Here is a 16,703-nt window from a genome sequence, read left to right as displayed (position 1 = left end):
TCATTTTAGTAAGATTATAACGCAGGAATAAAGTAAATTGGATATTAAATCAGTCGTATGGTAAAGATCAGGTGAAGATGAGATATTTAAGAATAAATAAACACAATAATTGAGTATTCAGTAGAAAAACACTCAGAATAATATAAAACTATTTATAAAATTATTATTATTCTAAAACCCAACAACAAAGAACTGAGCACTTTTATTTTTACAGTTGATAACCTCTACTTAGACATCAAACCAAGCAAAAAACATGAACATTGTGTAAGTACACAACGTGTACATTGTGTAAGTACACAATGGTGTGTACATTGTGTAAGTACACAATGGTATGTACATTGTGTAAGTACGCAATGGTATGTACATTGTGTGCTTACACAATGGTATGTACATTGTGTAAGCACACAACGTGTACATTGTGTAAGTACACAATGGTATGTACATTGTGTATGCACACAACGTGTACATTGTGTAAGTACACAATGGTATGTACATTGTGTATGCACACAACGTGTACATTGTGTAAGTACACAATGGTATGTACATTGTGTAAGTACACAACGTGTACATTGTGTAAGTACACAATGGTATGTACATTGTGTAAGAACACAATGCTATGTACATTGTGTAAGTACACAATGGTATGTACATTGTGTAAGTACACAATAGTATGAACATTGTGTAAGTACACAATGGTATGTGCATTGTGTAAGTACAAAATGGCATGTACTTTGTGTACTTACTGTATTGCAGTATTGTATTGCAGTATTGTATTGTATTACAGTATTGCGGAGGAGTCGGGATAGTGAATTGACGGTTGTAGTAATAGAAAGTTCGTAAACTGAAACAGACGATAGCGGATGCATCTTTCACGTCTCAAAATCATATACCCTGCAACTTTTTAAAATTGATAGGTTTACCTTACCACGAAGGGACAGCCAGTGACAAGGTCAATCTGCGTATATTTCACATCACAATGTGTAAAGCCAGAGATATTTGGGAAATTAACGGTTGCCATGTATACATCGCTTTCCTCAGCTAAGAAACCATGGTAGATATTCTGCAATTTAACCTCGGTCAGTATCCCAATGCTAAAAAATAACGAAATGGGTACAATTTGAAAATGTGAGAAATGTATGTATACACCGTAACATTTTAGCATTATTTCACACAAAGATTATTTGGATAACATCAAAACAACAAAACAGAAATATGTTAATGCTCTGTGCCTGGTTCTTGGTCAAATTTTAATAGATTACCATGAAACTGTTTCTAAACAGTTTTTAACGCATCTGATCTGAAGATATGAACCAAACTTCAAAAGAAGGTTTTAAAAAAACCTACAAGAACAAGATTCATTTTCCTTTCAACAGTTTAAATCATGTTTTATTGATAGACTATTTTACTAAATGTAGCATTAGATGCAAGCATGTGCCCACCTTTGGTAATATTAGAATGTATATTAATTTCTCTATCGATGTAGTTGGTTTAGTTGGTTTAGTTGGTTACAACTGGTCAGACTCCAGACTATGCATTTGTTGAACGACTGACCGTTTCAGTTATGCGGCTATTGTGAAATATTGACAATTCTTCCTATAGCCTAAACTTGGATATACAAGAAAACAATAGTCTTGCTCCAAATCGAGCAAAATATTTCATACTTTCGATAAGAGCTCATTGGACAACATTGATGCCTAGTCTATATATATACATATAAATCTCAAAGTTTGCGGTCTTCTGTTTCAGTTTGTCCAGCAAAAACGATGAAAATTTTGTAATTAAAAGCTCGCATTTTGCTGGATTCGAATTCGTAACGATCTGAACCACAGGGTAATCCAATTACCTATCCACAAGCCTACTTAACCACAGGTTAATCCAATTACCTATTCACAAGGATTACCTATTCACAAGGATTACCTATCCATTATTAATTCAACATATTCAGGGTTTTTATTTTGTTTTCTCAGTTCGTACTAATTGTATCATTACCAAATCATCTTTTAATGTAATCGTAGCAAAACAGGCTTAATTTAGCTATTGCATGCTTATTTCACATTTACATTTAAACCTTTTTATAACTTTTTCATTCTTTTTAATTTATTTGATCTGCACAAGACTTTTTCCTAACGCTGGCTTTGTAAGGATGGCCAAGGCTCTTATTATAGCATAAACTTAAGATTTACTCAAATTTATTGGGGGAAGAATATTACCCAAAAGAAACAACACTACTTGCCACTGTTTATAACTAGCTACATTACCTGCCACTGTTTATAACTAGCTACATTACCTGCCACTGTTTATAACTAGCTACATTACCTGACACTGTTTATAACTAGCTACATTACCTGCCACTGTTTATAACTAGCTACATTACCTGCCACTGTTTATAACTAGCTACATTACCTGACACTGTTTATAACTAGCTACATTACCTGCCACTGTTTATAACTAGCTACATTACCTGACACTGTTTATAACTAGCTACATTACCTGCCACTGTTTATACCTAGCTACATTACCTGACACTGTTTATAACTAGCTACATTACCTGCCACTGTTTATAACTAGCTACATTACCTGGCACTGGTTATAACTGGTTACATTACCTGCCACTGTTTATAACTAGCAACACTACTTGCCACTGTTTATAACTAGCAACACTACCTGCCACTGTTTATATCTAGCTACATTACTTGCCACTATTTATAACTAGCTACATTACCTGCCACTGTATATAACTAGCTACATTACCTGCCACCGTTTATAACTAGTTACATTACCTGCCACTGTTTATATCTAGCTACATTACTTGCCACTATTTATAACTAGCTACATTACCTGCCACTGTATATAACTAGCTACATTACCTGCCACCGTTTATAACTAGTTACATTACCTGCCACTGTTTATAACTAGCTACATTACCTGCCACTATTTATAACTAGCTACATTACCTGCCACTGTATATAACTAGCTACATTACCTGCCACCGTTTATAACTAGTTACATTACCTGCCACTGTTTATATCTAGCTACATTACTTGCCACTATTTATAACTAGCTACATTACCTGCCACTGTATATAACTAGCTACATTACCTGCCACCGTTTATAACTAGTTACATTACCTGCCACTGTTTATAACTAGTTACATTACCTGACACTATTTATAACTAGCTACATTACCTGCCACTGTTTATAACTAGCTACATTACCTGCCACTGTTTATAACTAGCTACATTACCTGACACTGTTTATAACTAGCTACATTACCTGCCACTGTTTATAACTAGCTACATTACCTGCCACTGTTTATAACTAGCTACATTACCTGACACTGTTTATAACTAGCTACATTACCTGCCACTGTTTATAACTAGCTACATTACCTGCCACTGTTTATAACTAGCTACATTACCTGCCACTGTTTATAACTAGCTACATTACCTGACACTATTTATAACTAGCTACATTACCTGACACTGTTTATAACTAGCTACATTACCTGCCACTGTTTATAACTAGCTACATTACCTGACACTGTTTATAACTAGCTACATTACCTGGCACTGTTTATAACTAGCTACATTACCTGACACTGTTTATAACTAGCTACATTACCTGCCACTGTTTATAACTAGCTACATTACCTGACACTGTTTATAACTAGCTACATTACCTGCCACTGTTTATAACTAGCTACATTACCTGACACTGTTTATAACTAGCTACATTACCTGCCACTGTTTATAACTAGCTACATTACCTGGCATTGTTTATAACTAGCTACATTACCTGCCACTGTTTATAACTAGCTACATTACCTGCCACTGTATATAACTAGCTACATTACCTGCCACCGTTTATAACTAGTTACATTACCTGCCACTGTTTATAACTAGCTACATTACCTGACACTGTTTATAACTAGCTACATTACCTGCCACTGTTTATAACTAGCTACATTACCTGCCACTGTTTATAACTAGCTACATTACCTGCCACTGTTTATAACTAGCTACATTACCTGCCACTGTTTATAACTAGCTACATTACCTGCCACTGTATATAACTAGCTACATTACCTGCCACCGTTTATAACTAGTTACATTACCTGCCACTGTTTATAACTAGCTACATTACCTGACACTGTTTATAACTAGCTACATTACCTGCCACTGTTTATAACTAGCTACATTACCTGCCACTGTTTATAACTAGCTACATTACCTGCCACTGTTTATAACTAGCTACATTACCTGCCACTGTTTATAACTAGCTATATTACCTGCCACGGGTTACAACCTATTTTAAATCTTGAACGAATGCGTAGCATAAGAAGTAAGAATCTCTTTTCATCAATCTGTTTGCCTCGAGCTTTCAAATATTTTAAATAACGATTCAAAATAAAGTTTTTGCGCAAAAACTTTGTAATAAGCCTGCAAGGCTGGGAATTCATCTAGTCCTGTGTATAGAAGCAGGACTGCTGACCATATCAACAATTCCCCATCAATTGGCATCGATGGAGCCAACATCGTTCACTACTCTTCAAAGTACTTGGGAGTAAAGTACTTGGGAGTAAAGTACTTGGGAGTAAAGTACTTGGGAGTAAAGTACTTGGGAGTAAAGTACTTGGGAGTAAAGTACTTGGGAGTAAAGTACTTGGGAGTAAAGTACTTGGGAGTAAAGCACTTGAGAATAAAGTACTTGGGAGTAAAGTACTTGGGAGTAAAGTACTTGAGAATAAAGTACTTGGGAGTAAAGTACTTGAGAGTAAAGTACTTGGGAGCAAAGTACTTGGGAGTAAAGTACTTGGGAATAAAGTACTTGGGAGTAAAGTACTTGGGAGTAAAGTACTTGGGAGTAAAGTACTTGGGAGTAAAGTACTTGGGAGTAAAGTACTTGGGAGTAAAGTACTTGGGAATAAAGTACTTGGGATAACACAGTTTCTCTTCAACTGAATACTATTTTTATGCTTCAAACTTGTAGAACTCCAGTAATCAACAGAAATCAAAGCAGAGTAAGCGATGCTTCGGAGGCAACCAAAGAAACCAGGTGATTTCGGTAATCCGAGTCTAATATAGTGTGTATATTTGGTATGAATAGTTTTAGTTTAAAGTTCTTGTTGCGGAGAAAAAGCTTTGTCTATTTCTAATCGTTCATTACCAACTATTTCTAATCGTTCATTACCCACTATTTCTTATCGTTCATTACAAACTATCTCTAATCGATCATTACCAACTATTTCTAATCGTTCATTACCAAGTATTTCTAATCGTTCATTACCAACTATTTCTAATCATTCATTACCAACTATTTCTTATCGTTCATTACCAACTATTTCTTATCGTTCATTACAAACTATCTCTAATCGATCATTACCAACTATTTCTAATCGTTCATTACCAAGTATTTCTAATCGTTCATTACCAACTATTTCTAATCATTCATTACCAACTATTTCTTATCGTTAATTACCAACTATTTCTTATCGTTCATTACCAACTATTTCTAATCGTTCATTACCAACTATTTCTAATCGTTCATTACAAACTATTTCTAATCGTTCATTACAAACTATTTCTAATCGATCATTACCAACCATTTTTAACCGTTCATCGCCAACTATTTCTAATCGTTCATTACCAACTATTTCTAATCTTTCATTACCAATTATTTCTAATCGTTCATTACCAACTATTTCTTATCGTTCATTACCAACTATTTCTAATCGTTCATTACCAACTATTTCTAATCGTTCATTACCAACTATTTCTAATCGTTCATTACCAACTATTTCTAATCGTTCATTACAAACTATTTCTAATCGATCATTACCAACTATTTCTAATCGTTCATTACCAACTATTTCTTATCATTCATTACCAACTATTTCTAATTGTTCATTACCAACTATTTCTAATCGTTCATTACCAACTATTTCTTATCGTTCATTACCAGCTATTTCTAATTGTTCATTACCAACTATTTCTAATCATTCATTACCAACTATTTCTAATCGTTCATTACCAACTATTTCTAATCGTTCATTACCAACTATTTCTAATCGTTCATTACCAACTATTTCTAATCGTTCATTACCAACTATTTCTAATCGTTCATTACCAAACATTTCTAATTGTTCATTACCAACTATTTCTAATCTTTCACTACTATTTCTAATCGTTCATTACCAACTATTCCTAATCGTTTATTACCAACTATTTCTAATCGTTCATTAACAACTATTTCTAATCATTCATTACCAACTATTTCTAATCGTTCATTAGGAACTATTTCTAGTCGTTCATTACGAACTATTTCTAGTTGTTCATTACAAACTATTTCAAACTGCTTCATACAAAACTAACGTCCTGTCAGCAGCTGTTTTCCATTTTTAAGTTGGTTACATGTGTCCTCAGTATTACTGCGAAATCTTGAGAGCTAATAATTTAATCGGCTTCAAGCTTCAAAATTCTGCTGAAAACGAATTCTCCTGCGCAGAAGACAAGCTAAATGTCATTAGCCTACATAAACCAGAAGTGCAGGAAAACACTGCGAAACTTCACAACCGAGTTTACTCAGGTTTGGTAGCAAGTGAGAAGACAATTCCTCCTATTATCTTGGACCCGGGCTTGGAAGTCTTAAAAACTGAATGAAAGTGAATATATCACAGGTTTACCTGTCTTTGGGAAGATATTCATCCTCGTCATCAGTATATTGGTGTGCTGAAGAGTTGAGCTTTACTTTATCGCCCACTACAGGCATGGGACCCTTGGTCAGTGCTTTCTCAATAGCCAGTGTTTGTCTCTCCCAGTTCAGACATTCAGGAAACTGAACTAAAATCTGTACAGAAACTAGTTTACTAGTCGGATGAAAGATGGAAATATAATGGCATTACACAAGGTAATCGACTACGCAACAGCAGTAGCCACAAAAGTAATACTCGTTCACATATTATTCTGCCATAAACACTCTCTTTGTATACTCTAAGTTATAAGTCATAATCCCCTCAGCAAAGTTACCCTCTTACCTCCTGTCATTCTTATGCTCCAATAATTCACTATAGTTAAAGTAACAGATCACTTTTTATGTGTACAGCAGATGCTTCTATAATCTATACCTCCTATAATCTATACCGCCTATAATACATACCTCCTATAATCTATACCTCTTATAATCTATACCTCCTATAATCTATACCTTCTATAATCTATACTTCTTATAATCTATACCTCTTATAATCTATACCTCCTATAATCTATACCTCCTATAATCTGTACCTACTATAATCTATACCTCTTATAATCTATACCTCATAAAATCTGTACCTCCTATAATCTATTCCTCCTATAATCTATACCTTCTATAATCTATACCTCCTATAATCTATACCTCATATAATCTATACCTCCAATAATCTATACCTCCTATAATCTATACCTCCTATAACCTATACCTCCTAAAATTTATACATCCTATAATCTATACCTCCTATAATCTATTCCTCCTATATTATATACCTCCTATAATCTATACCTCCTATAATCTATTCCTCTTATATTATATACCTCCTATAATCTATTCCTCCTATAATCTATACCTCATAATCTATACCTCCTATAATCTATAGCTCATATAATCTATACATCCTATAATGTATACCTCATATAATCTATACTTCCTATAATCTATACATTCTACAGTCTGTTCCTCCTATAATCTATACCTCATATAATCTATACCTCCTATAATCTATACATCCTATAATGTATACCTCTTATAATCTTTACCTCCTATAATCTATACCTCCTATAATAGCTCCTAAAAATATCGTCTTCTCTCTTGCCAAACTTGGGAGAGAAAATGAAATTTAGGGATATCAACTATATATAGGTTATATATAGATTATAGGGTCATTTCTCGACATACGGGTGTTCAAACATACAAGAAACTTGAGATGCGACAAGAATACTAGATATAACTATAAAACATTCCAAATTAGTAATAACACTGTTGAATAATCTATACTTTTGAATTCTGTTGAATAGGTGTTTTCAAGACCTAAGAACATGCAGAAGGCCAACTCATAGTCACACAAGCTGATTGGTTTAAATACCGTTGTCTTCTGCTGAGAAAGGCCAAATAACCAGAAATTTGGATTTGGGATCTCCTCTTTTGAAATACCAAAGAACACACCGACACTTTTGTGAGACACTTTTTCTTGCAAAAATTCCTCCATATTTTTCCACAAGTCCAAATTCCGTTTGAGTCTCACTGAGTCTCCTCGGCGGATGCTGCTACTGTCCTCCAGATCTGTGACCAACAAATGAAAACGTGAATAGACTTTTTATGATGACAGCCATATTCTTAAAGAGAAAGACGAAATTTACTAATGCTGCAAATCCCTGTCAAACCTTATGCACTGTATCACTTGTATCTAAAATCTAAATTTATTTTCAGTTAATCTGCTGAATGTGATAACAAATCGAAAGCAAGTGGTTGTTTCAACACAATAGCTCTAAAGCTTCCATTTTTTTACCTAATTCCACACTTGAGACGAGCCATACTATTGCCTAACTCAAATTTTAGCTGCGTGATGGACCGCAACAACTAGCTGTTATGACATCATCACCAACAATAAAGTGTACACAATACAAGCGGTTAATTGTGGGTGACCACTAACTAGCAACCAAAATGAATTATGAGTTTGCAATCCTGATATTGCTAGTACTTTCATGTTGCAGTTGCATTACAGCTCACAAATTAAAAAATTCAAGTTTTTCCTTTTTGTATGCCCAAAGAGCTGAATTTGGAAAGGTCGTGAAATGGATTAGGCAATTTACATGTATTTAACTTATCTTATAATGTAAAATCCCTATAATGTAAACATTACTGGAACGGATTATTTATGTTGTAGAGGCGCGTACTGTACTTGGGTAATTACTTTACCTTTGGGTTTCTAGATGGCCAAGGCCAACGACAGCTAAAAGAAGATTTGAACACATTATTAAAAGGCTGCGTTTCAAAATTCCGTTAAACCTTACCTATGTCCTGCCTCCTCACGCTATTGTTGAGGTCCTTCAAATGAAAAGCACAGCGTTGTGCCTCAGCTATAGCAGTGACTCCGGGAGACTCTCCCAGCAAGCTGTGCAAAGCGGAAGAACCTTGCGTTATGGCTGAATCCATTTCACCAGTGAGACGATGAACTGGTTGCAGATATTTGCGTATTTCGACCTCTTTGGAAGCAAGAGCTTGCTCAATGTCATCAAGCTGCAAGTAGACATGGTAACAGCGACTCAGTGTATAAGGGTGTATACACTAGTATATACATATAGTGTATAAGGATGTATAGACTGGTATATATAGTGCATAAGAATGTATACACTGGTATATATAGTGTAGAAGGATATATACACAGGTATATATAGTGTATAAGGATGTATACACTGGTATATAGAGTGTAGAAGGATGTATACACTGGTATATATAGTGTATAATGATGTATACACTGGTATATATAGTGTATAATGATTTTGTGAAGGGAGTGACCATATATTGTCAATGTAGTGACCGTGTATTATCAAGGTAGTGAACATATAGTGTCAAGGTGGTGACCATGTATTGTGAAGAGAGTGACCATGTGTTGTCAAGGTAGTGGCCATGTATTGTCACGGTAGTGACCATGCATTGTCACGGTAGTGACCATGTATTGTCAAGGTAGTGACTATGTATTGTCAAGGTAGTGACCATGTATTGGCAAGGTAGTGACCATGTATTGTCAAGGTAGTAACCATGTAGTGTCAATGTAGTGACCGTGTATTGTGAAGGTAGTGACCATGTATTGTCAAGGTAGTGACCGTGTATTGTCAAGGTAGTGACCGTGTATTGTCAAGGTAGTGACCATGTATTGTCAAGGTAGTGACCATGTAGTGTCAAGGTAGTGATCGTGTATTGTGAAGGTAGTGACCATGTATTGTCAAGGTAGTGACCGTGTATTGTCAAGGTAGTGACCATGTATTGTCAAGGTAGTGACCGTGTATTGTCAAGGTAGTGACTATGTAGTGTCAAGGTAGTGACCATGTATTGTCAAAATAGTGACCATGTAGTGTCAAGGTAGTGACCATGTATTGTCAAGGTAGTGACCATGTATTGTCAAGGTAGTGACCATGTATTGTCAATGTTGTGACCATGTAGTGTCAAGGTAGTGACCATGTATTGTCAAGGTAGTGAACATTTATTGTCCAGTTCAATTTATAAATTCAGTGAAAGTATAGCACTTCATACTAGTTTAGAAGCTATCGAGTGGAAATTAAATCACTAAATTAAATCAAATAAAGGTGGAATTAAATCACTGCTTTGGAGATGAGTCGTTGCTGTTGTAGTGAATCAACACCAAAACCGTAAAATCTACAATTGAACAATCGTTTACCACAAGTTCTTCCACTGCTACACAAAAAGAACTATTTTATAAAAGATGAAAAATTATCGACACAAAGCTTTTACTGTTTTTAAAAAACACTCACAGAGCTAATTCAAGTAATCCAACCAAACTAATAAACGGAATCAGTGTCAAAATTTTCTGATCAGAAAAAATTGTTCATCAATCATCAGCTGTGTGTCGCTCGTTGGATTTCAAAAACCATAATGCCAAGCTTGGACGGAGGGTAAGCATCGAAAGTAAAAATGTGTTAAGACAGAGGGCTGGCTACCGAAGACAGTCCGATCCCACCAGTCCGATCCCACTGCCAAACTTCTACCGGTGCTGATCGAACACACAAAAAGCCGACACAACTCTCACGACCCTCAGAACCTGAACATAACAATATTTTAATTAAGCACAGTTTTGAATATTGTAATTAAATATAGTTTTAATAAATCAAGGACAATAAAATTGGTGAGTGAGTAATAGACATAAAAAGGCTATTTGGGGTCTTTTTCTCTTACACCAACTTCCTCTTACAGAACGGTAAGAGCCGTACTTTCACCACACAGTTACAATTACGACTCTACACGTTACGGCTCTACACGTTACGACTTTACACGTTACGACTCTACACGTTACGACTCTACAGGTTACGACTCTACACGTTACGACTCTACAGGTTACGACCCTACACGTTACGACTCTACACGTTACGACTCTACACATTACGACTCTACAGGTTATGACCCAACACAATACGACTCTACATGTTACGACTCTACACGTTACGACTCTACACGTTACCACTCTACACGTTACGACTCTACACGTTACGACCCTACACGTCATGACTCTACACGTTACGACTCTACACATGGGGTTGTATTTCTCTACGCGCTTTGCTGATTTTTAATGATTTGGCAGAAACTAAAACACAGAAACACATTCAGCTTACAAAAAAACTTAACTGTAAGCATTGGATCAAAGACATATGGGTCATGATCACAGAAACCATGGTTAAGTCGGGATTGCAAGACTTGGAGTTATCTACATTAGCAGAAAGAGAAAGTTCTCACAGTTATTCTGCAACATTTTTTTGATTCTAGCTGAATTACAGCAGATTTCATGGTCAATAAACGGAATGCGCGTTTACCATTAGTGCGAAAACATAGTTCCGAGAAAACTGGTGTTAAAGTTTGAGAAACGAAAACCAATGCCCAATTTTGTTTACATTTCAAAACGTCATAGCAACCAATATCAAGAGGTTGTGATATTCATCTAGATTTCAGTGTTTCTATTCAAAAAATTATGCTGAATTCAAAAATCTAAACAGATTTTAGCTGGTTGTCACAAAAATAGCTGTATATTTATAAAAAAATGTATTACTTAATTTTGTAGATATTTAAAACGGCTTGGCAGTACCGCGATATCGGGCACAGCCAAATCATCAGCAAAATCTTTAAAAAAGTAACAACAGTAACATATTGCACACTATCGGTCACTATATACTTCGATCTTGGAAATTCGAATAATTATTCTTATAATTAAATCTGATAATAATCCTATAAAATCGAAAAATTATTCTTATGATTAAATAATGTAATAATCTTTTAAGAATTGTTAGGAAATTATCATCGTAATTCCCTTTACTTTTACTGCTTTTGACATCAGTTGGAATAGCAAAGTACTGATTACAAGTGTCCAAAATGTCAGAGTTATCTTTAAAACGATTATATTTATCGGACGCCATTTTTCAGTACTTCCTGTTTAGCTTAGCAACGGTTTTAACAGGGTTTTTCCGAGGGTTGAAAACTTCTATTGGTTAAACTGATTTCAGATTCAGAAAGATCCCTTTTTGATTGGTCCAGATGAACATGTTACAAAAATAGTTACCAATATTATAAATTCAGTTGGTGCAACTTCAAAGTCGGATAACTCAACTTCGTGATTTGCGACTTAACCATGGTTTCTGTGACCGCGACACATATATCTGGTAGGCCTACATGTATTTGTAACAACATGAACCACACAGTCTCACCGCTATTTACCTAAAATCATTAGAGCTAGCGCCGCTATTTAAAAATGTATATAAATAAGACGGAAAGACTGCAGTTCATACAAGTTCATGTAAGATGACTTACCTTGTTTCGGCAAAGTTCAACTTTTCCCTTCTTGTACTGTTTGATTCGGCCTTTCAACACTTCAGCATGCTCTTCCAGGCAGTTTAGCAATGTAGCATGACACAATATCTAAAAGAAGTCTTCCTAAATAAACCAACTAACAAACAGATAAGCGTGTAGATAGAGAGATAAAGATGGCAACGATATCTGTCAGTATCTTTTCTCGATTTATTGTACACTCAGTTCAAAAGTTGGTTGCAGAGTGAAATTTCACAGCACTAGAGCAATGAGCATAATTCCTGACTAGAACACCCCCGATATGTACACTGCTACATTCCCTATATGTACACTGATACATTCTCTATATGTACACTGATAGATCCCCTATATGTACACTGATACATTTCCTATATGTACACTGATACATCCCCTATATGTACATTGATACATTCCTTATATGTACACTGATACATTCCCTATATGTACACTGATACATCCCCTATATGTACACCGATACATTCCCTATATGTGCACTGATACATTCCCTATATGTACACTGATACATCCCCTATATGTACACTGATACATCCCCTATATGTACACTGATACATCCCCTATATGTACACTGATACATTCCTTATATGTACACTGATACATCCCCTATATGTACAAAGATGGATACACAAAGAAGTTAGTTTTGCGAGTATTCAAAGTACATCTTTCTGAATCTATTTATTAGCAGAGACTGATAGTAAGTTACTATATATGACTTCATACGCTCATATATATATGACATATACACCTACACACCTACATACACCTACACACCTACACACACCGACACACACCTACACACTACACACACCTACACACTACACGTCAGCCTTGAGTCACGGTATTTTTTGTCCAATCATTACGGCATTTTTTTCACCACATACATCAACGAGAATGTCTCTCAAAATTCAAAGTTTCAAATTTGGTGAACGGTGCGCTGAATACGTCAAGACAATGTGATGCTGCTATATGCTATGCTATTGTTATAGCAATATGCTACATAGCTATATATCATATATATATGCTATATAGCTATTCTATATAGCATATAGCTATACGGTATGCTATTGGTCATACTCCTTTTCCCAATGCCTGAAAAAGATACAATTCCCGCTTTCTCTCACAGTGTTACATTCTCACACGTTTGATAAATGCTTAATATGTGTGAGTGAAACGAGAATTAGTGAAAAGTAAGCGAAAATGAAAGTTTATTGTGCATTTTTGAGTTTAATATAATATTTACTATAAACCTTAATAGACTATACTTATATAATTATTTGACTGCATATATGCCTTTAATTCGTTAGCCATGAGTCCTACAATCGGTAATGACGTTAAAGGAAGATGAATCATAACCATAATCATAAGCAAACTGTAACCACTAAACACACAAAATACACTGAAGTTACTGCAGGTAATTACAGTTACTAAGGTTAGCTTGCTAGCTTCTTACTGGTTTTTTATATGCGCACTAAGTATATAAAATTTTGATGTTTTTTACCAGGAGGCGTTTGCATTAGTTAAGTACGATAGGTTTCTATAGCCTTCTATACCGACACTATACGACATTTTCGTCTTATGATGTCAACACCGCAACAAATTAGTGTCGTATGGCGGAGGTTCACTGTACTTGGTATTTTTTAGTTTAAATATAATGTACTCCATAAAAACAAGTGAGGGTGGCAGCAGTGATGAAAAAAGAAAATGCTTCTTTTAAAGCATAATTACAAGTAATAAAACCATGAGCAAACAACTTCAAATAAACTCTTAGAGAAATCTTCCAAGTTCTTTAGTAGCTCAGCGTGAAGAAAGTAAAAGAGAAATGCAGCAAAAAAAGACCTGATGTGGGTGAAAATCGAGAAATCAGCCGTGATAACTAAAAATAAAATATTTAAAAAATATGAAGTTAAAACGTAAAAGTGTATACAAACAAGTGAAATTTAAGGTAATTTAGATTAAAGAAAATTTAGGTTTGACTAGCTATGCATGTTTTTTGACCTACACATGTGAGCAGTTCATCTTGCCTGTAACAGCAAGGCTACATATCAATTTGGTTGTTTTTATGTAAAGGAGATGAGACAATAAAAATACTTTTTATTGGTTATTAGTCACCAACTGTTTTGGTCTTATTTTACAATCTGATCAGTATATATCAGTAGTGGAGTCAGTATACTCCGGTCTGAGTCAGTATACTCCAGTCTGAGTCAGTATACCTCCAGTCTGAGTCAGTATACTCCAGTCTGAGTCAGAATACTCCAGTATGAGTCAGTATACTCCGGTCTGAATCAGTGTAATCCAGTCTGAGTCGGTGTACTCCAGTCTGAGTCGGTATACTCCAGTCTGAGTCGGTATACTCCAGTCTGAGTCGGTATACTCCAGTATGAGTCAGTATACTCCGGTCTGAATCAGTGTACTCCAGTCTGAGTCGGTGTACTCCAGTCTGAGTCGATATACTCCAGTCTGAGTCGGTATACTCCAGTCTGAGTTGGTATACTCCAGTCTGAGTCAGTATACTCCAGTCTGAGTCAGTATACTCCAGTCTGAGTCAGTATATTTCAGTCTGAGTCAGTATACTCCAGTTTGAATCAGTATACTCTGGTCTGAGCCAGTATACTTCGGTCTGAGTCAGTATACTCCAGTCTGAGTCAGTATACCTCCAGTCTGAGTCAGTATACCTTCAGTCTGAGTCAGTATACCTCCAGTCTGTATACTCCAGTCTGAGTCAGTATACTCCAGTCTGAGTCAGTATACCTCCAGTCTGAGTCAGTATACCTTCAGTCTGAGTCAGTATACCTCCAGTCTGAGTCAGTATACTCTAGTCTGATTCAGTATACTCCTGTCTGAATCAGTGTACTCCAGTTTGAGTCAGTGTAGTCAAGTTTGTGTCAGTGTATTCCAGTCTGAGTCAGCTCATCCAGCTCAAAACTTTGACAATTATAGTGAGACACCTGAGCATCAGCTTTTTGGCAGAACTCTTGCGCTTTATTATAAGCTTCATCGAGATCTTGCTTCAGCTTGGCAACCTCATCCGTGGTGAATGCAGGCTCCACTGCTGTAATAACATGTATATCTATAAATATTTCTAAAAGTATGTCACCTGTCTTTTGTCGTCTCTCTGCATTCCGACTATAGATCTTAAAATCTTGATATTGCAATTCCACATTCTGATGGGTTTGAACTCATGACAAATGCATTAACAATTTTTTAATCTGAACGTTCTACCGCTGAGCTAGAACACCATAGTCTTGAGATACATTTTCATATAACGGATACACCCTGTGCATGCTAATTATTTTAACCTTGCTTCCACGAATTACGATGCTTCTGTTCAGAAATATTTTGGGACCTAAGTATATGCAACGCGATGCTTATTCTTCTTTTTTCGTTAGGGCTAATTCATTCAGCCCCACGATATCGACAATGATTTATTTCAAACATTAAATTTGGCGATTTGTGTACTGATTATATACAATGGAACCTTGGCTCTTGGACGCTTCCTTTCTCGAACAACTTGGTTATTAATCAAAGATTTTGATATTTGTTCATCTCGGATCTAGAACATAAATTCGAGAGCATGCGCATTGAGATTGGAACAGCTCTGGTAACAGCATGCAAACATTCGTTAACAAAGGAAGAAGAAATTTACGCTTCATAAATTATTTACAAAAAGGGAGGAGTCATCTGGGATAAAAAGATTTACCGAACAGAATTGCTAGAGAGATAACCCCTCCAGTCGAGTTACCCTAAATTGTTTTGGAGGATTATCTTTCAAAGATGTGAAGTAAACGTGCCATTGCTGTTTATATTTTCCGTTTCTTACGATTTTTGATGTAACTCATCTGTTGTATTTTCAGCTGTTTCATTATCAATTTCTGCAACTTGTGTTGTTGTATCTTAACCTTTAATGTTTTTGATGTTTTAAGAACAAAACATACGGAATGTTTACTTTTGTTTTGTTTTTCCACCATCATAAATAGAAAACCTTTCATAAAAATTAAACACGATCTATATCTACCTGTTATTATTTATTTATAGTATACAGTACAGTTTATGGTGTAAATGTTGAAAAAATACTTTACCAAAGTTGATTCCTCGCCTTGGAA

At 35.5% G+C, this 16,703-nt stretch overlaps 1 protein-coding gene across 2 annotated transcripts in view; it reads right to left on the bottom strand.

The window, feature by feature from the left end:
* Positions 1-16,703, bottom strand: part of LOC137401656 (uncharacterized) — a 66,402-nt gene that overhangs the window by 11,666 nt on the left and 38,033 nt on the right. For both annotated transcript variants that reach the window (XM_068088111.1, XM_068088112.1), the window contains exons 8-13: positions 15,549-15,652; positions 12,568-12,675; positions 9,048-9,273; positions 8,120-8,316; positions 6,683-6,846; positions 926-1,091 (exon numbers count right to left, since the gene is read on the bottom strand). In XM_068088111.1, coding sequence (XP_067944212.1) covers positions 926-1,091; positions 6,683-6,846; positions 8,120-8,316; positions 9,048-9,273; positions 12,568-12,675; positions 15,549-15,652 — 965 coding nt within the window. The remainder of the gene's footprint in view (positions 1-925; positions 1,092-6,682; positions 6,847-8,119; positions 8,317-9,047; positions 9,274-12,567; positions 12,676-15,548; positions 15,653-16,703) is intronic.

Source organism: Watersipora subatra, chromosome 8 (assembly GCF_963576615.1).
Source record: "Watersipora subatra chromosome 8, tzWatSuba1.1, whole genome shotgun sequence".
In the NCBI taxonomy this organism is placed as follows: Eukaryota; Metazoa; Bryozoa; class Gymnolaemata; order Cheilostomatida; family Watersiporidae; genus Watersipora; species Watersipora subatra.
Note: the sequence above shows the minus strand (reverse complement) of the source record. Positions and strands in the feature narration are given on the sequence as shown.